The 21,621-nt window shown below is 34.3% G+C and overlaps 1 protein-coding gene and 3 pseudogenes across 1 annotated transcript; 2 read left to right on the forward strand and 2 right to left on the reverse strand.

The window, feature by feature from the left end:
- Positions 1-1,297: 1,297 nt before the first annotated feature.
- Positions 1,298-5,870, forward strand: LOC128156520 (homeobox protein BarH-like 1). The gene is made up of 3 exons (XM_052818687.1): positions 1,298-1,705; positions 4,023-4,321; positions 5,732-5,870. Exons 1-3 carry the CDS (start codon positions 1,384-1,386, stop codon positions 5,828-5,830), a joined length of 720 nt encoding a protein of 239 aa, XP_052674647.1. The 5' UTR covers positions 1,298-1,383; the 3' UTR covers positions 5,831-5,870.
- A 382-nt stretch (positions 5,871-6,252) lies between these two features.
- Positions 6,253-17,180, reverse strand: LOC128156517 (sodium/glucose cotransporter 5-like; annotated as a pseudogene).
- On the forward strand, positions 6,893-8,541 carry LOC128156519 (uncharacterized; annotated as a pseudogene).
- On the reverse strand, positions 8,686-12,380 carry LOC128156518 (uncharacterized; annotated as a pseudogene).
- Positions 17,181-21,621: the final 4,441 nt, after the last annotated feature.

Raw genomic sequence — 21,621 nt, forward strand, 5'->3', positions numbered from 1 at the left:
GACGAAAGATCTAAATGTTACCTGTGTAGGCAAACCTGTCAGTAGTTTCATTTAGAATGTTCTTTTGTCAAAATGATAATTCATTTTCTGTGGGCCCAGTTTACCCTAAGTCATTGGCCAGTCCGGAGACAGGTTATTTATAGTTCCCTCTCTCCCATCTAAGATTCCTGGGATTTAATGATTTTCTGCCTACCTATGTAGTTATATTTTTAATGATTCATCCTAATTTTCATTGTTTCATGTCTACTTGTCTTGCATATATTTTATAAAAATTGAGTTTGAGAGTAATAATGTAAATCACAACATCAGTCTAAATAAAATGTCAAATGTTTTTGTGTTTGGAAAGGTGAAGAGAGGTTTATTTATTTCACTCTCTAATGAAAATAATGACCAACCCCATCCCTTCAACACATGTTCCTCCCCCTTCAAAATTCTTGCTACTGGTCGGATTTGTTATGGTGCTTTATTAAATATATACAGTGATTTGTAAGTGAGAGGGTTGGCGATCTCACTGATGTAATGGGATACCGATCGCAATCAGCGGCGGACTCTAGATGTAAGTGACGGCAGAATTTGTCGCTGTCGACTCCAATATTTACAATCGTTTAGCGCCCTTGTTACCCAGTAATTGTTGCAGATCTCGTTTCTCGCCTATCTACTGCTAACCCAGCCAGAGAATCACATGGTGATGTGTCAAGGTTTATATTCAGACCTCGGAAAGCATCAAAACATTGAAATTATATATGTTTTAACCAAATATTTTGGAAGGCATATGCATATCAAAGTACATGCAGAACTTAATGTAAGACCACAAACACACACCTTTAAGTGTTATGAATGAATATTTGCATTAAAAAGTTATTCATTTAATACACGCACAATGTAGTAAAAATCCTCACCAAACAACCCTCCTCTCTGTCTGTCTGTCTCTCTTTCTCTCTCTCTGTGAAAATATTTTCGTTAATAAAGTAAATGTACGTAAAATACTGAGAATTTTAAAAAAAAAGTAATCAGGCCAATTAAATCATGAGAACCTTAGGTGGTTCCCTGGAGGTGTGTGGTTCCTGGCCACTTGACCCCCTTTGTCGTGGGGGAGACATGTGGCCGATGGTATGTTTTCCCAATTCGCCTGGGCATCGTTAGATATAGATAAACATTTACAATCATACCTCCATCACATCTGGAATGTATTGCACATTCTTTATTTGTTTAACACTAATCACTCTTGATTGGCGAATTAAGTCAGCAAATATTGAGAAAATTACATGTGATCGCCCGATTTTATCGCGCCTCCTTCTGTACGCTGCTTCTTGACGCTGTTACTGGCCATTATTCGACGTTTAAGAATCGCTTAGGGACGCATTATACACTTAACGGAGGTGTATGCCCCCAACGAAGTTTCTTAGAGATTTGACACTTATTATTAACAAACCAAAAAAAAAAAAATTATTAGCACGCTATGTTGTGATGTTCAGTCAAAATTCGCAATCCTTACGCCAAACTCCAAACTCGTCGTTTTACATCCGGGATATATTGGGGGCGGATTCCGGACCAAATGGGACACCGGAAAAGTATCCGGAATACGGACCAAGAGGAGGCCAGGCCCTGGTGGGATACCCGCCAGGTCCATACACAAGTCACGTGATGGCACACCAGTCCCTGGTCCCGTCCAGTCGGGCTTATCCCCTGCCATTCACCGGTAGAGGTAAATATCATTATACTTTTTACCTTAATGTGAAAATGACAATTTTCTGAAAAGCAATTTTTAAAAAAAATAAAAATGATGCGATAAGATTCCGGAAAAATTGACAAGTATGTACAAAAAGGAAAAAATAAGGGTAAATTTTGACGGTGTACAAGAATTGGTACACATTTGATTTTGAATAACATTTATCCTACCTATAGTTTCCTTTTCTACACCTATAATTTATAAAAATGGAAAAATAAGAAAATACCTAAATTAATTCGTTTCATCAAAATTAATGCAATAAATATTAATCTCTTATTTTTACATTTAAGAAAATAAACAAGAATGTTCTTTTTCGTAATTTTAGTGATTTTTTGTGAACAGGCGTAATTGTTGTCATTTTTTTTTCAAAACTTTCTCCTAGGCCATTTATTTAAAGTATTTATGTACTGTGATTTTGAGAATTTTGTTTTGCTGCAAACTGTGCTCTTATGATAGTTCTGCGTGTATCTTAAAGGTTTGTGGTACTCGAGATCAAAATTTTAAAAATTATATAATTTTTAATTTTCTCAAAATAAAAATTCCTTTACCATGGAATATATATTGCAACGCAATTTTTGTACAGGACGATAATAATATAAAATTGCTTTATTTTAATAAAGGACTTCAAGAAATGTATTTATAAATAATGAAATTTGTTATTTAAGTAAAAAAAATATCAATTTTACAATTATTGTATTGCAGCTCATATTTGTAAAAAAAAAAAAATGAAATTCAAGTGAATTAAATGGTAAAGATCAAGCAGTTACTTGTATTGAACTCGTGATTAAAAAATAGGTATATGAAGAATAGATGCATGAATGATTAATTATGTCATATTGAAAATTGTGTATTTACTGGGTGGTCGGAAATTAGAGATTTTGGATATGACAAGTCAGAAGATATATTTTAGAATGACGATAAACTCTATAAGATGTGGTTTTGTATGTCGTAATTTTTAGAACCATTGTGTATAAAATTATTCACATTGTCTTTTTGTATCATAACAATATTTACTTTGTCATATGTGTATTTCACACGATATTGCGGAGCAAGCCTCCGTCCGAAAATTGGCCACATCCGTTCCTTTAATTTCAGTGTCATGTTGTAAATTTTGAAATTACCGGGTGACAGTAAATACAAAATTTACAAGTTTGCATGTTGTAAATTTTGTATTTACTGTCACCCGGTAAATTCAAAACTTACAACATGACATCAGATTAAAATAAAACCGACCTTTAGTGTCTAATGATTGTACATAACTTTGTAGATAAATTCTTAAATTGTGAATTTTCAAATTATCTATGAAATGATTTTGTCTTTTCATAAGTTTATAAATAATGCTCTCTCTCTCTCTCTCTCTCTCTCTTTCTCTCTCTCTCTCTCTCTCTCTCTCTCTCTCTCTCTCTCTCTCTCGTCACTGATAATGAGATTTCCTTCATTATACTTTGCTGAAAACTACTTCTTTCATAATAATTCAATCATAATGAATTGATATTGAATACTTTACAATTTATTGATATACTACAGATATATTGATATATATCACTGCGCTTGAGGTAGAATGAATATTTCATTTTTTAGGGCATTTCCATTGCCTGTTTAATTTATCTAAAGATTTTTTAATATTTTATTTTTAACCAAAAAAAAAAAAAATTAGAACTAAAATGGTGTCATGCATAATCTAATTAGAAATATCATTTTTCAAAAAAAAAAAAATTAAGACGGGAATTCGAATAAATTAAAAAATTAAAATAAAAGAATTGTATCTATTAAAGAACAAAACTGTGCATGCATATAAAGATTTAGATATTTTTCTTTATTTTCGGAAGAGATATATATATATATATATATATATATATATATATATATATATATATATATATATATATATATATATATATATATATATATATAACTATGTAAAAAAAAGTCATGTAGAACTCTGAGAATTAACGTGGATGTCGTCGATCACAGTAGTGTTTCTCAGGTTCTTGAACAATCAAAACAATGAAAGACATTTTTATTAAATGGAAAAATTAGATATACATTGTTTATATAGACATACATGTTTCTTTTTGCTTTTATATATCATTCCATATAGATATTTTAGAATTGATTAAAGAAATTCATAAACCAATCCACTAAATTTTTTCGTGATACTACGAGCATTTTCTTAAATGCTAAATAATTTTGTTTGCAATATACATACATGCTTAATATCGATAATTGTGCTCTTTATCAATGATTTACTTATATGTAGTTAACTACATTTCGATAGTTCAATTCATTTCAGTGGGTTTTCCGATGGAATCCCTGCTCGACCTCCAAGAGGCTAGTTCCCTGCCCATCCCTCTCCCCGTCTACATTCGATCCCGCTCCCCCGGGGAGACCACGGCCCTCCTGAGACCCAAGAAATGTCGGAGGAGTCGCACCGTCTTCACCGAGCTCCAGCTGATCGGACTGGAGAAGAGGTTCGAATCCCAGAAGTACCTCTCCACACCTGATCGGATCGACCTTGCGGAATCCCTCGGACTTTCTCAGGTCCAAGTGAAAACTTGGTACCAAAATCGACGCATGAAGTGGAAAAAATCGGTAGGATTATATCATTATTTTTTATTGAGATTTAAAGGTGCTTATTCTTTCAGGCACGTAGCATCGTTTTTGAAAGTGGGGGGGGGGGGGGGGGGCAGACTCATCCAAAAATCTTGACAAGCAAAAAAAAAAAAAATAAGACTTTCCAAAAATCTTCAAAATCCAAATCGTTGGGGGGGGGGGGGGGGGGGGGGGGGGGGCTGGCGTGATATATAACTTCAATTTCAATCCTAATTTCCTTCTTTTCATATCAATTTTTTACATCCTCCAAAAAAGTGGGGGGGCCAACTCCATGATAATTCCATTCTTTATATGTAAATTTTAAAAAATTAGTTGCTGCGAGAAAAAGTGGGGGGGGGGGGCCAGGCCCCCCCTGCCCCCCCCCCCCCCCCCTGATGCTACGTGCCTGTCTTTCCCTAAAAAACGTTAAATATTTGTTACATGGATAGTCTTTGTACGAAAAACATTTAGAAATACAGAATTTATAGAAACTTGATTTGACCTTACCTATTGATGACGTTTTATATCTGCTATAGTTAATGTGTGTTATTAATTTTAATCTTGTCGTAAAACATACACATTTAATTTTCTCTTTCATTGGCTTCACTTGGTTCTTGTTTTTAAAAATCGTCCTCATCAAATCCTGTCATCTAGTTTGTGCGTGTACATTGTTGTTAGCTATACTCTGTCCCGAGTTTTTGCTTCCACCACTTTTTGCTTGATATTTCAATAATAGTAAATACCTTTGTGCTCAAACTATGTTCATCCACTAATATAAAAAATGTCCAGATTATCTGTTTTGAAACGCCCCCCCCCCCCTCTACCGCTTCAGGTTTCAATACACATCCCGAAATTGAAAGTCTACGGAGATTTTGCATTGCAACAGCCATTAATAAGCCCGGATGATAACGTTAAAAAATTGCGCGATGTATTCCGAGTGTATTCCGAATGGAGAAAAGATGTTAACATTCCCCATTATAAATCTCCGTAAGGAATCTGTTTTCGTTCCTGTGAATTTTTTCTGAGTGAAAAGGGATAATTGTTCAATGAAGATATCTTGGATATATTCCCTTTTAACGATTTCAACTGTATTTCTTTCATAGGTATGTGTATTTTTATTAAAAATCATCAAAAAGCGATGGAAGCAATAACTTGGGACATACTTTAATAGTAGAGATTTTACCCGATATATCCCATACACTATACTTGTTCTTTTACGTTTCAATTCATATTTCTCAATTTAAGACATTTTAAAAAACTAATTTCATTCGCCTACCGTATACTCATCATTTGCAAATTTCTTGTTAGTCAAATAAAAAAAAATAACACAAGTAATTGCTTTTTAATAAAAAAAAATATTTATATTAATAACTCATACATGCTTATACATATCTACTATTGTTTCATTAGATTACACAAAATGAGCGTAATGCTGGACATACGGGTACCTCAGACACACAAGAAGAAGTCGAGCCATCAAGTAAACCAAGTGCGCATGCTCCGACGTGAGCGTTTCTACATCTGTTTATTTTATGTATTCATGAAAATAATTCAAGTGTTTGGTGTATGAACTAATTGTGATTTAAAAACAAATGTTATGTACATTTATTGGCAGCTTTTGTATTAAACAGAAATGATTTGTTAAACTCTCTTTTCATAACTATAAAAATGAAGTTGTGGTTTGCATTGTTAATCTTGATAAAATAGCCAGGATACCCTGACCTTCGTATTTTTGATCGGGTTTATTCTAAATCGAGAAAACAAATATCCTGGGACAGCACATAAAGAAACTGACAGTGTTTGAGGAGAATTATTTTATGGTAAAAATACAAACATGATTAATACAAATTATATTTGGGCATGTATAAAGGTATTTATAAACATATATCTAAGCAAGACGTTAGAATTTTACGCATAGAAATAAAGATAAATTCAGTGAAACGTGCCGTAAAGAAAACCCGTGATGACCATTCCAACCAGAAATATACCGGTCAGGACATTGCTCCATTTAGGGTCCTCCTTCATGAAGGCTTTCGTTGCTCTATCATCAAACACAAAGTCTTCTTTCTGATCGTTTTTAGACGACACTCCGCAGATTTCCTTCACCCAGCGTCTCCACATGGACATACGGTCGGCGGAGGGGTTCGAATTCTCGGAAATGTCCACATTAGAGGCTAAAAAATGTTTGCATACGTTTTGCTTTTACAAAACACTGATTTAAACCCAGATCTTTGGCCCACTCTCACACTCACAATTTTATGTCTGGGTGAATTAAAATTTCGGAGCAGATAAAAGATCTGGTTTAATCAGACTGAAAAAGCCTATAAGTTTTTAAAGGGGCATAGTCACGATTTTGGTCAAATTTTATTTTTGTGTTTTGTGTTTTGTGTTTTGGCGTATTCAACTGGTAACTTTTTGATGAGTAAAAATAGGCTCAGCCCACATGCGCAGTGATCAGAAATTTCTCAGTCTAGTGCCAGTCGAATGTATTATATGAGAAATGCGTAAAAATTAAGCTAAAGTACCAGGCGAATGAAATGAGAACGAAGGAAAATCATTTCCGGTTGAGAAATGGAAAACAGAAAATAAATAGCACAAGTGGCTTTTTTATCAGTCTTCTTTGATGACAGCAGTGACAGTGATGATAGTGAGGAAGCTTCGTAAGTATAAATGCAATTTAGCTTATAACAGTATAAACTTAAACAGATAAAGGGGTAGAAACTACATACATGTCTCTGGTTACAAAACGTAGATTTTACGAACTTAATAGGAAATTCCCTATGACAAATGAAAGGTATATAATCAACTTGTTGGTTAATAGTATCATAGAGTAAACGTATTTAACCCGGGTTAACCTTAGGGTCCTGCTCTTTGTGCAATGGTGTATAAAAGATGCACGCACCCTTCCCCGAACGCACACGCCTAATAACAGGTGAACGTGAATTGCATGTCTGTGAATCGATAAATATTAACAACAGTGGTTCGAAAACGGTGGGGTGTAATCTCTTGTTTATGGGTCTCCTTTTATTTTGATAATGACCACCACCGCGCGCACACAAACAATGAAAATAATAATTTAACATAAGCCCCCCCCCCCCCCTCTCCCCCCAATCATTCTACAACAGTTTTTAAACATTTTATTCCTTGTTGTAGGTTATCATTAAAATGGCAAAATATACCTAGAGAAAGACATAGACAAAAGAAATATACCAGAAACGTTGTTTCCCACTTTCACCTAGATGAATTTAAGCCTTTTTTGGAGTCACCAGTGAGTGTTCAAGGTCTGAAAGAGAAAATTTCTTCAATATGCACCCAACAGAATATATCGGGCATTTTATGTCGTACATCTACAGGAGGTTCAGCCCAGACTCCACTTGAGGACCGCCTACTGATGTTTCTATGGTATATGGCCAGCTTGGACAAGTATGCTGCCATTGCAGATCGGTTTGGAACAAGTGAAAGCACAGCTTTATACGCAATACACAATTTCATAACTTTTATTAATGAATATTTATTAGATGTAGTTATTCTGTGGCCCACACCTCCAGAAATGCAAGAAATCAAGGATATGTATTTTGAACTTAAAGGTTTTCCTGGCATTATTGGATTAATTGATGGCACACATATTCCAATTAAAAGACCATCAGAAAGGGGAATTGACTATTACAACCGTAAAGATTTTTATTCAATAGTACTGCAAGCTGTTGTACGAGAAGATCTTCGCTTTATTGACATTTTTGCTGGTTTCCCAGGAAAGGTCCATGATGCGCGAGTTTTTCGCCATTCAAAATTGTTTGAAAATGGACCAGAGTTATGTGGAGATGGTCATTTGTTAGGTGACTCAGCTTATCCTAATCTTTCATGGTTGTTAACGCCTTTTAGAGACAATGGGCATCTTACTGAAGTCCAAACACATTATAATTACACCCACAGCAGCATTCGCAGTACAGTCGAACGTGCGTTTGGTTTACTAAAAGGACGATTTACCAGATTAAAGTACCTTGATCAAAATGATACAAAATTAATGGTAAAAACTATAGTGACAGGGTGTATATTACACAATATATGCATCCTAAACAATGATGATTTCCAGGATATGATGACAGATGAACAAGTTCCTCAAGTCATGCCCAGTGCAGGTGAATACGACCAGGCCTTAATTGATGAACAGAGGGTAACTCAAAAGACTTCAAATTGCAAGAGCATTATCACATATCTAGAGTCCGAATCCTTCACTTATGATGCCATGCAAGATTTGTGTTTATGAGAATTTTGTGTATTTTTTATGAATAATAAAAACAATTACATGTAGTTCAACTTTATTTTTTAATAACAAAATAAAAAGAGGAATCACTCTTCCTGAGTCAAAAATATAACAATGAAACAATGCACATTTGCAATAAACTAATTCATGGCACAAAACAAAGCAAATGTATATAGAGATACACATGAATAAAAAATATTGGAAAGCCCACCAAAAAAATATCTCTTCCTGAGTTTAAATACACAATATTTCGGGGACTTTCAGGTAGCAAAATTAAAATAATGACAGATCACCACATTGCAATTTTACATCATGTCAAATTACAACACGCACCTAGTAATGAAAGAACCTCTTCCTACCAAGAAATAAGTTCTCTGTTTTAATTCTAATTGATCACAACAACCCCTATTAATCAGTGTACAATTATTCAGGAAAATTGCAATTTAGGTCACAATTGTAGCTCTGTAAGCCGACCGTTTGAACCTCAAAAGATTGGAGGGAACTGCTTCTAGATTATTCAAACTTAAGTTTACTTCCCCAACTAAATGATTGGCTAATTCTGCAAACACATGTTTATCTAAAACACTTTCTAAATTGCACTGAATGTCACAGTATTTCAATGTTTTGATCTGTTCAAGAACACATTTCAGTTGTCCGGCAGTAACCTCATCACAAGACACAAACTGCAATACTGATAACTGAACATGTGAAAGAGCTGCAGTAAATGCGGAAAACAATGAGTTTTCCAGAGGAAATTTTTTCAGTACAAGAACTTCTAAATTCTGGAATTCAAATTCCAGAAAAAGGTCAACAACACGTAAAAGAGCTATCTCTTGAAAACTGTTCATTGCTGTAATGGTCAGCTTCTTTAAATTCGGCATAAATTTTAACCCACTATTCTCTGTCAAAGCATCAAGATGGGACAATAAAAGCTGTTCTTTTGAAATATATCACATTCCTAAATTCTTTGCAAACCTCATATAATTTGCAGTAATGATCAATGTTTTTGACATGCATGAAAATTTTTTCCAAAATGTGATGAGGCAATTTCGAAATGTAATCTGAAATAAAAAAGTAAATTACTTTACGATACTTAAATCTTAATTAGATTTTTTCATTATTTCCAACAATTCTCTCATTATATCATTTTTCTCCTGAGCACGTTGGTCGCGTTTTCTTTCCCTTTCCTTATATTCTTCTTTTCTCTGCTTTTCAATTTCTTTCAAATATTCGACCAACATGTTACCTGATTTATTTTCATTATTCATCTTCCTGTTTTCTCTTCTTCGTCGTGCAGTGGTAGTTTTACTCAAAGTTTCGGTATTTTCATTTGCATTTTTTCCGCTGTCACTGGTACTCATGGTGGAACTGTCCTCATCTGTTTGTATCGTGCAACCAATCGACGTGCAACCGATCATGTTTGTATCTAGTTGTTTTGTACTGAATTTGACTTCCTTCTGATTTTGCAAACTAGACCCTGAATTAAAGGGAGGGTTGATATCATGGTGTTTTGATATTATGTTATCAATTTTCTCAAAGTACTGGTCAGAATGTCTTCCTCTTCTGGCCAGTTTTCTTCTTGTTCAGAGACAGATCTTTGTGCGATGCCAGCAGACTTCTCCACTTGCCTTCCACTTTATTTTGAACATATTTGTACCCTGCTTCATTTAGTGCTGCTGTTATCTTTTTCCAAGTATCCTTCTTTTATTTCCTCGGATCTTCTAATTCTTGTTCGTAATCTTCATATAAGCTTATCAAAAGCTCTGTGGCATCTCTGCTCCATGAAACTGGTTGATTGTCTTCCAGATCACTTATTATGGAAAAAAGATGTAATGTTATAGTGCACCACAAATCTAGCTGCTGAATAGATTTCAAGACTGCCTTGACAAGTTTATTATTTTTTAAATGTAACAGTTAATACCCTCTTTCTTCTGATCTGCATGAAATTTTTTAAAACTGTTTAAATTTGTCTGTAATCAAGAGACTTATACAGTTTTGTCCATTATGAAATTTCAGTCATTTCAGAATAAACTGGATACAACTAGCTGTTTGTACAAAAGGCAGATAAAAACTCTGTATTTATTTGTTTTGTTTGTCTTTAAATTTAATTATATGCTGCTTTCCTGCTATAAATTCATTCATTGAGTATATGAAATTAAGAACACAGGCAATATCGTTTGATATATATGATCATTTTGTTCAAATCTGTCCCTGCCAACTGAACAACACTGGATAGAAATTCACACAACAAAATGCAGATATATCATGGCTTTTTCATGATCTACCATATTAATACACAACATCTTACTGTTTGATGCCTGATCGTCTTCAAATGCTACATTTTCTTCTTCAATGCATGCAGGCTGGGTCTGTGTTGCCTGTCCACAATCTTCTGCATATTTGTGGAAGCAATTAATTCTTCATCTGTAAGCAAAAGCGTTTGTAATTTGTATCATTTTTAATGCATGTAAATACATTGTACCAAAAAATAAAAGCTGAAATTATGTAGCTTGAAGTATGTACATCATGATTGATTCCTACAAAAAATTAATAGCAATTAAACGAATGCTGCAGTTAAGAGGCATTTGATTCTAATGGGGAGAAACTTGGCAAAATTACTCAAGTCAGATTATTTATTTTCATGCCAGTGAAGGACATAGTATTCTTTTCAACATTTTCAAGTAAAAATTATTTTTTCCAAAATCTACACCCCCCCCCCAAAGAAATGGTTGCTCTCCTATATACACTTGGAAAATGAAGTATGCTAAATTCACATTCAGTTCAAACATGTAAATAAACTACAAGTACACCACTTTGCAGGGTTTGTAATGCTGTTTAAAAGAATGTCAGAGGAGAGTAAAGTGACAATACCAGATGTAAATTGTTTTTGGAAATGAATGGTACAATATTATAATTATTTTACAGCTACCCATTAAATTAACATAGTTCATTATCATTTAAAGTACTAATGTAAAAAAACCTATGTAAATCTTAACCTTAATTAATTTATTTTATTTTATCAGCTATAAAAAAGACCTACCTCCATTCTCTAGCCTCCTAATTGTTGGGGCATCCAGTACTTGAACAATTTCGAGCCCATCAGAATACTTCAAGTGAACTTGTGTCCAGTACCTACATAAAAATATACTTTATTTTTTTTTAAACGGAATCGAACGTACGTTGACACAGCCAGCTGACCGACTATCACATGAGATAAATCAATAGAATTATGTCTTTACATGTACTAACATATACAAACGGGCTTAAAAAGTAAATACATTTAAATACAAGCGTGCCTTAATTGTGCGATGATACAACCTCCTGGGTAGCCGATCGTGGCCGACTGATACCTCATTACATGTGCACATATATCACAGGGGCTTGTCACAAAGTTTTTCAACCTTTTATATATACCACCTCTATACTATAAAATACACAAGTGTATTTTATAGTATAGAGGGGCTCGTCACAAAGTTTTTCAACCTTTTATATATACCACCTCTATACTATAAAATACACAAGTGTATTTTATAGTATAGAGGTGGTATATATAAAAGGTTGAAAAACTTCGTGACGAGCCCCTGTGCATATATCAGCTGCCTTAGTGACACACGTATATAAATGAAGCCGTCGAACCTGAGTTTGCGCATATAGTGCATACAGGCTTTCATTTTTATTGCAAATTAATATATCTTTAACGCTATAACTAAGGTTTATTAAAGATCACCATGATGCAAACAAAATTAACAGAAAAACAACAAACAGATTCTGTACTCACGACTTATGCTCAGCCATGTTGAACTTGTCACGTGGTAATACTAATCGCGCTGTTTTCTCTGATGAGATTCGTTCTCAACGGTTTTTTGTTGCTCATGAGAAAATTCCAGTCGAATATAAATAGATGTCATCATTTTTCTGTTTCTTCACAAAATCAACCAGTCGAATAGACCAAATGCTTTAGGAATGCATTTTTAATGATCAAATTAAATTTGGGTGCCAGTCGATGAGTTTAAAGCGATATACAGGGCTCACAATTCTTCGTCATGTAAACAAGGCTCTTGCCCTGTTTTTGTTTATATAGGTTCAATATACCAGTAAAAAATCTTTTTCAAGCTAATTTGTCTATCTTCTTATTCATTTTAAGCATAAATAAACAGTTACTAACGATTAACACATTCATTTGAGGTCTAAAACTGGAATTTTCACTTCAACATTCAAAATGTAAACAAAAGCTTTGTGAACATAGTGAAGAATTGTAAGCTCTGTAACTCGCCTATAACTCAACAAATCACAATCAATTCGGTTGCCTACTAAAAATGCCTTACTGAAGCAAATCGAAAAAATAATTTTTGACCAAAATCGTGACCATGCCCCTTTAAGATCAGTGACAATAAAAAAGTAAGAAAAAGACATTATCTTGACGAGCTCCAGTTTTGATACCCAAGAGGAATGAGTCAAGTTCTAGATCATTATTTAAATATTTGGAAGAAGAGCCTCTTACCGTTACCCTTATCTGTTTCAGAAGTAATTTTCTTGTTCACCACAGAAATGACAATTTCGTCTTTAAACTCTTCAGTCTCGCTGTTTCCAGTTATCCGGTTTTGCCATACAAGGTTTCCTATCTGTATATCATTGGTATAAGTGATTCAAATGAAACATCAATGTAAATTAAAGTAAAGGTTTTTGGAATACCCTTAAGACTATAAAAACTTTCAAAATGTTGGATAATTTCAATTTCATTTTTAAATCATCTGAAAGTATTCAACATAATTTATAAACTTGTGTTGAGTGTGCACATGTAGACACTGACTGTTTCCTCTGTTGGGGGTTTGGTCAGGAGGCTGATGATGACGATAGCCAGGGACGTGATGACAATCACCAGAGCTCCGAAGTAGGTATAGTGGAGATTGACCAGAATGGACGGTCGTGTGTCCTCGTGTCCGCACTCAGGCGCGGGGTAAGCCAGGTCCAGGACCAGCCGTATTACACCACATATGTGTCCGATAACCATACCCCAAAACGCACCCTGTAGGAAATCAAGTTCGCAGTAACATATCAAAACTAAATCTACAGTAAACAGTACCAACTAGGAAATGCTATAAATTATGGTACCTGTTCTGACATACGTTTCCAAGTAATTGCAAGGAGAAACAGAGCTCCAATTGGCGTGCCTAGGTAACTTTGAACTGCATTGATGTAGGCAAACAGTTGTCCCCCTTGCGAAGACCGTAACAACGGGATCCAGAGAATGCTGACCACGCAGAGAGCCACGATAAAGATCCTGTAGCAAATCAGAATATACAGTGTGGCAAGGCTTTTCCTTATATTATGATGTTAAACATTAAATCAACACGTAAACACTGGTTAACATGCATGAACGAACTCCCCTTTTATTAACAAAGCGGTATGGTTGTTGGGATATTGGTTACTAGTAAGAGATAAGCCACTTTCTTACATCGACCCTATCAGAAGTCCCTATCATGTGATTTTTTGAAAATTGTCCCCCTTGTTATCATATTTATAAAAAACATTTCCCCCTTAATAAGCTGTTAATATGATCCTTTTTTAACCCCCCCCCCCAATATAATCTACTCAAACACATTATTTAGCATGACCTTTTATCAAAGCATACAGTAACAGACCTGCCGACAACCAAAAGTTCTTTTTCTCTGGCTGTGGGGCGCATTCGCCTCCAGAGGTCCATGGTGAAGATTGTGCTGGCGCTGTTAAATATAGAGGTGAGGGAACTCATGTTGGCCGACAACATGACGGCCATCAAAAGTCCGCGGACACCTGCAGGAGGAAGACCGTTTGTGATTCTTAATTGTTAACCTTTACCAGAATTGAACGATCGCTAAACCTTAAGTTTTGAAGTTTCCTTTGGAAACAATACTTTTGTAAAGAAAATCCTTCTCTGTATAATTCAAAGTAAATTCGATAGCTGTAGTAATACGACTTTATGAAATCATTATGTGCATTAAACTAGGACATACCGTATGGAAGGAGTTCCAGGACGAGTTTAGGGTAGGCTATGTTGGAGCAGCCTACGGGATTATCGCAGATTTTCTGACATTCCTCGGGATCAGCACATCCTACTTCATCTTGATTGATGAAAAAAAAACCAAAGAACTCGATTTTCAGCTCTTAACAATTATGAAATTATGTCAAATGAATATGAGGTTGCTAAAAGTGGTGAAACGGTAACTGAGTGGAACATCTCTGCAGCTCTTTCGACTCACTTTCACTTGAATAAGTGGCATAGTTTCATAGTGTAAACTTAAAATAAATGTAACGATCTAGATAAAACAATTTCATGTTAATTTTGTCAGAACCTGGATAGAGAGCCCTGCTGATCATTCCTGGGAATATCATCATCACTAATGGAAGCATCTTCAGATAGCCAGCCAGGATAGCTCCACCTTTAGCATGGGAGAGGTTCTTGGCAGCAAGGGATCGCTGAATTATAACCTGGATAAAACACGTAACTGTATTAGATTGTGTTACATTGTGTAAAAGACTTACTAATGCAAAAAAAGGACACATACAGTTGTTTTGTATTTAAAATTATACTGGTATACATAGACGCAGAATTTTGAATTTTGCGCCAATCACCTGATCACAGCACCAGTACCATAAGCAGCCAATGCTTGACTAAAGAAGAAGTCCAGGCCAAGGGTTATCTGAGTTCACGGGGTCACGGAAAATATGGAATGCGTCATCAAGAGGCAATCCACACGACGTGTTGCCATCTCGAATTGCAGGAATAGAATCCATGTATTTCTGTTGAAATTCTCCATATCCACCTATCTTGTGAAAACCTACCAAATATCTCTTTTAATCATTTTCATTCTTTATCAAAATATTGAGAAATCGAAATAATATCACTGTCGATGATTATTGAAGGTGACTCTGGTCTAAGTCTAGACACTTACTGACTCCAACTACAGCAAAGGAACCCAGGGTCAGGACAATGGTTTGGAAGGCGTCAGTATATATAACGGCCGTCAGTCCGCCTGTAAAGAATTATACACACCACAGCGGTAGTGTACATATTTTGGCTTTCTTGATATCATTTAAGCTAGTTATATACTTTGTTTTATGGTGCTGGATAAGAGATCTTAAGTTGAGAACTATCCTATAACACGATAAAGGAATTCTGCACTAATATACTAACTAGTAAATAAGTATGGCCATATCGTTTACCAAGGACAGTGTAGATGCCTGTGATTAGCAGAAGGGAGGCTATAGCGACGTAGTTATTCCATCCCAGAGCCAACTGTATAAACAACGCCCCGGAAAAAATACTGACCTGTATGTAGAACAAAGCTATTATTATTGAACATACGTGGTACAAAACTTAAAACACTAGAATTTTCATGTTTCCTTTCGGTTGGAAATTTTGTGATTGTTTAATTTGTTACCGCTAGTTTTGTGATAATGTAGAGCAGAAGAGACAACAAACTCATGTAGATTCGGATCCTTTGGCCTCCAAACCTCTTTCCAAGATATTCTGGTAGAGTGTACACCTAAAGAAGATGTGTTTTATTGAGTGTCCAGTTTCTTATGAAATACTGACAACAGAATAATTATGGAAAACATTCCAACTGGAATCAAGTAAGGATTACTATAGTATCTCAATTCCTTAATCGCCTCACCTTTGCCGAAATATAGACGGGAAGGAACAGCCAGGCAGCTAAAGCAATAAGAGGAAGGCCCTGAAAGTACAAGGCGTCAAATCATGTTGAAAACGTCTGGATGTATTTTTTTTAATAATAAATATGTCGTATATGTACGGAGTTTTTGTATTGAACACATAGCCTACTCTAGTTATGCCCAATATGTAATACAATCGGTTCTTTATACACGTAAATACATAAATATGAAAATACATAATAATACTAGTGATACATTCTTAATGCATAGCAAAAAGGGTTTCAGGAAATGTTATGTTTATATGTAGACATTGTTTTACCAGGTAGTGTTGATGCAAGCGTGTGGTTACGTTATTTGTTGTTTCTTTTATTTAATTTTGGTAATTCGAATAGAAGAGTTATTAGGATCATACCGTCCATTCGTAGGAAATCATGGCTATTCCCGCGGCAGCCCCTGATCCTGCTAGTCCAATGAAATGTTCGGTCCGTATATTGCTAGAGTATATGGAAGCTCCAATCTGTATTTGTTCATATCAAAATTATAGTTCGTGTATTGGCACCGTTTCAAAAGTTTCAAACCCAGTCTTTTTACTTTGATTGACTATTGTTTGTTATTTTCTAAAAAAATAAATAAATACCGGAAACCATGTCATCCGTCGCCCCGCCAAAAAGTAACTGGTCACTGTCCCTTGGGCGTGTCGCCAAAATGCCTATGAAAAAAAAACCGGTCCTTCTTAAATCATAAAGTTTCACACGCCTTTTTTAATATTATTTTTTGCAAAACTTTGTATAATTTTTAAATGATAACATAACTATCATTAATTGAATTAACCAATTCTGTAAATTTAAGTTGACTTACCCATAATCCCACAGCTAAGACAGCCATGAAGTAGATGACCACTACCAGTATATCCGACCAATGGTCTAAACCTCTTTCCACCATTTTTCCTATTAAATATAGCATGTTACGTCTGATAAACAGCTATTATATAACATTTATATTCATTGTTGTTTCACAGAGTTCTCGGGGTGCACTCATGTCTACATCAGGGACAAATACTATAACGATACAAAAAATTATTCGATGTTTTTCAAGCTCTGATATTACTGCAATAGTGCAATCTAATCGAAAAATAAATATATGTATTTATATGAAAAGTTTAAATTAACAAAGTAACCGAATATCTTTACATGTCATTGATGATAAAAAGTAGATCTCTAACACATAAATGAATAGTGGTTAGATTATATAGCTAAAAAATGTCGATTTTTCAGATTGAGAATCTGTGACAATATCATCGATTTTCAAAAACTATTAATTAAATAAATAACATAACATCAATTTTTTCTGCAAAAAATTCTGGTTATAAAATAAATGATTAGACATTTGCTTCTCATACAGTTTGCTTGTTGAAAATTGAGTTAAAGACATTTATTATCGAAAAAGATTGAAAGATTGTTTATTTCTCGTTCAGATGAGTTGGGTTTATTATCAATATTAATTTCAATTTCAATTACAAGCCCATGCATTATACGTTAAAAGTTAAAGTTAATACCTTCGTAAATTATTGCATCTTTGCTTCGTGCTAGACCTTGAATCAAGCATACAAATACATTGGTCACTTTTGTTGATAAAGGTATTAAACAACACGTTTAAACGATTAGAGTTTTAGCCTCATTTGAGAATCATAGCTGGTTTTCTTTTTATGATGCATTAAATATCTAATGGTGTAAAATTGTAGAAAGCGTGCCTTTTCCCAATTCCAAAAAGTTTAAATTTAAATTTTAAAATAATGAACCTATGTACAAATTTACAAGTTTATATATGCTTATGTTTGTTTTGACCTCTTGACCTGATCTGCGGATCACTGAGGCTAAATTTCTCCTCGATGAATTTACCTGACTCGGTGTATACCTGTCACACATAGTCAAAAACTAGTCCGTCCAAGGGGGTTTATGTTCACATTGATATCGATAACCAAAAGTGCCAAATGTTTAACCAAAAAAAAAAAAATACTGAATAAATTGGTACTGTACCTAAAATCTCACACGTGCAAATACGTGTTTTTCTATCAAAACGTAACTACATAAGGCATAAATATGCTTTTGTACAGGCATAATTTAAATAAATTTACCTGGCTTCGAGTGAAGATGCGCCCTGTGTTCCTCGAGTGTCAATGTTTACCGTACGCTGTTTTGTATACACTTCTAAAATTTAACGCAAATCATTGAACCGTAGACGGTTCAAAGCAATTTACAGTAACCATATTTTTTATAATCGAAGTGAACAGAAACGCGAATTAAAATTTATATAAAATCAATTCAGAGAAAGATTTAGCACTTTTTTGCACTTGGGCTCCCAAGCTGTACACACTTACAAACATTTTCATACAAATTAAAAAAAAGATATATTAAAAATGCAACAAGAACTAAGATAACATTTTCTATGAAGCACTTACCTACAATTAATGCTGAAAGAAATAATACAGTGCATGTTATAAATAAAAGACTTCGAAGTTTGAGTGAATAAAATATAAACTAGACAGAAAGCTTTTTGCTTATGAAAATTCTGTGAAGGCAAATCGGCCTGATATCTCTGAACAAGTCCTTGAAACAATGATATGCTCACTATATCTTTTTAACGTTGTTGAAACTGCAATCCTTAACAGAGCCATTTGATAAGCAAAAAAGAAGATAACCAATTACATTATTTTCCAGGTACATGATCACAAAGAATAATGAACAGATCACAACCAGACTTCTAAGTCATTTCTTTTTAAAAAATTCAATATGATAAATGATTATACTTAGATTTCCTTTTGTGTCTGTACAGTAGCTAGATTGTGTGCCAAAATTCCATCATTTTGCCTGGTCAGATTTGTCCCCATTTTACTGTTGCTCCAGAAAACTTAAGGGTAGAATTCCAATGGTGTGGTAGAAAGAGGGTCAGAGTAGATTGAATTTATTTCATAATATCCGCCAAGTGTGTTTTGAAAAAAAACAATTTACATAGAGAAATTTACGACAAATGGCAGTATATAATATTCTTCCAGACCACTTCTATTTCCACATGACTAATTTTTTTTAAAATCTTATTGGTCAAAACAGTTCAAAATGATGCAATTTTGACAAACATTTAGCCAATATGAAAGACTTCTCCAGAAATGAAATGACAAACGTTGCAAAGTTCAAGTGACTTACGACGCTTGAATCTCGCGTTGTGTCCAGCACTTCTATAATCTATGAATTCTAACTTGATTGCTTACCCGTACGATTTTGGAATAGCAATTTCGAGTACATTCGCATCAAGAACAATATCTCGTTTTTCAATTACAGTAAATGAACCTGCTGGATTCGTTTTTGATGTAATGCATTCTTAGCTTGTTAACAACGATTCCAGCTATGACTTTAATCAACTATCTCAAGGAGGTGGGTAAGGTGGATCCCTGATCGAGTGGTGACATCATTGATAGTTTCAAACAGGTACAGTACCGATCAGACCCAACCGAACAGAAATTAGACTTCAACTACACCCTGGGTTTGCTTTCGGGGCCTGCTCTGGGTTTGCATACAAATGTATAAAATCATTGAAAACATGTATTTATCATTACAAGAGTTTCACATAATTATTTTATATACTTTATGTTAATTATGAATTGCATTGTTAGCAGAACAACATGTAATTTTGCATGTAAAGAATGTTTTCCTCTTTCTACTGTTTATATTCAAAATATTAATTGTAGAATATACATATACTAGTACTGTTCATACAGGTAATTTTTAAACAAGCAAAACAAATTGGGGTTTACATGTTCTAAAAGTTGAAGAGAGATAAGTGGTGTAACCCAAAAATTGCCTTAGCTTTTTAAAGATAAAAGATGTATAAAATCCCAAAATCTAAATATACCAGTTGACCATAAAATTAGCAAAATATGGTCAAATATTAGAACATATTTTTTCCCCTTAAAGTATCCTTTTTATCAGTTACAATTATCATTTGATTTAAATTTTCAGAAAATTAAACTCGTTTGAATTAAACATTCACTGAAAAATATTTAATAAAAAAGGCGGTATTATGCATATTGTAACGAATCTAGTCGTAAAATAGCCACCTTAGGCATGCATTTTTTAGTCTTTTTTTTTTAAAAAGATGTCATACAAACAACTACAAGAAAAAGACATTACTTTAATAAAATATTTTCTGATAAGTGGCCATCTTTTATGTATTGAAATCATCCAGCAAGTAAAAATATTTTTCGGAAAGGTTCAGAAAGCAAGTTAAATCTTTTTAGGACCACTTTGAATTTGAGGACTAGTCTGTCGTCTAAACATTTATTTCTCTGTAAGTCCCATGGTATGAATGTATTTCTTCTGAAATTGTACAAGAATCAATCAATACCCAGTGTCAGTATTCAGTTTATGGTGTCACAAATTGCTTACTAGAATACTCAGCTTTATAGAATGACATGTGGTGATAACGAAGAGATAAAGGCTTACCCTCACGTAAACCAACTGCGTCTCCTCCAAAGTAAGACATTTTAATCTCTAATTTAATATTTAATCTCTTACTGTATCCATTTTAATTAAGATTTTGAACACTGCAAAATATACACTTTTGTTTGCAGGTTTGCGACAAAATTTAAACTTAAAACTTAGAAGTTTCAAACTCTTTTTTTTAACTTCAAGTAAAATTGCGTGGCCGTGCATGCACGTGTCTAAAACAGATAGCGATTTATTAATCCAAACACTCACTCGAAATCATTGACTTTCATTAGCTCACCTGAGCTGAAAGCTTCTTCTCTAAAACCGCTTATCCAATTTCAACCAAATTTGGCACAAAGCATCCTTATGGGAGGGCGAATATAACTTGCAGAAATAAAAATCTGATCTGTATTCAAAGCGGAGAAAACCTTGAAACTGTAGAAAAAGGGGGGTGCATTTTTAAAAATCTTATTCTCATGAACTACCGAGTCCAATTCAACGTAGTTTAGCATAAATTATCCTTATGGGAAGGAAAATATAAATTGCAAAAATTAAGTGCTAATTCTGTTTCAAATCTGAGTTATTACGAAAATAATAATAAAGGAAAGGCGTGTTTCAATCAGTTTAATAGCTTCGGGCTCGGCATCCGGTAAAATGGGTATGCAAGACTTGGCCTGAGCAAAACAAAAGATTGGCAGGTATTAATCTGCCAATCTCATTAAAATTTCAGGATATTTGATGGACCAGTATATTTGTATTCGCTGTAAATATTGCTGCAAATAATGCATATTTGGAATTGACGATTGCCGATCTGCCCCGGCTTTTATTTTGCCATGGCCCGGGTTTGCATACCCATTTTACCAAGACTCGTATTACATACTAGTCTTCTAAAACGAGGTTCT

This window comes from Crassostrea angulata, chromosome 7 (assembly GCF_025612915.1).
Source record: "Crassostrea angulata isolate pt1a10 chromosome 7, ASM2561291v2, whole genome shotgun sequence".
In the NCBI taxonomy this organism is placed as follows: domain Eukaryota; kingdom Metazoa; phylum Mollusca; class Bivalvia; order Ostreida; family Ostreidae; genus Magallana; species Magallana angulata.

Coding starts and splice junctions, on each gene's coding strand:
- LOC128156520 (XM_052818687.1), top strand. CDS start 1,384: ATGCCCCCAACGAAGTTTCTTAGAGATTTGACACTTATTATTAACAAA. Junction 1,706..4,022: donor CCTGCCATTCACCGGTAGAG/GTAAATATCATT, acceptor AATTCATTTCAG/TGGGTTTTCCGATGGAATCC. Junction 4,322..5,731: donor GCATGAAGTGGAAAAAATCG/GTAGGATTATAT, acceptor TTGTTTCATTAG/ATTACACAAAATGAGCGTAA.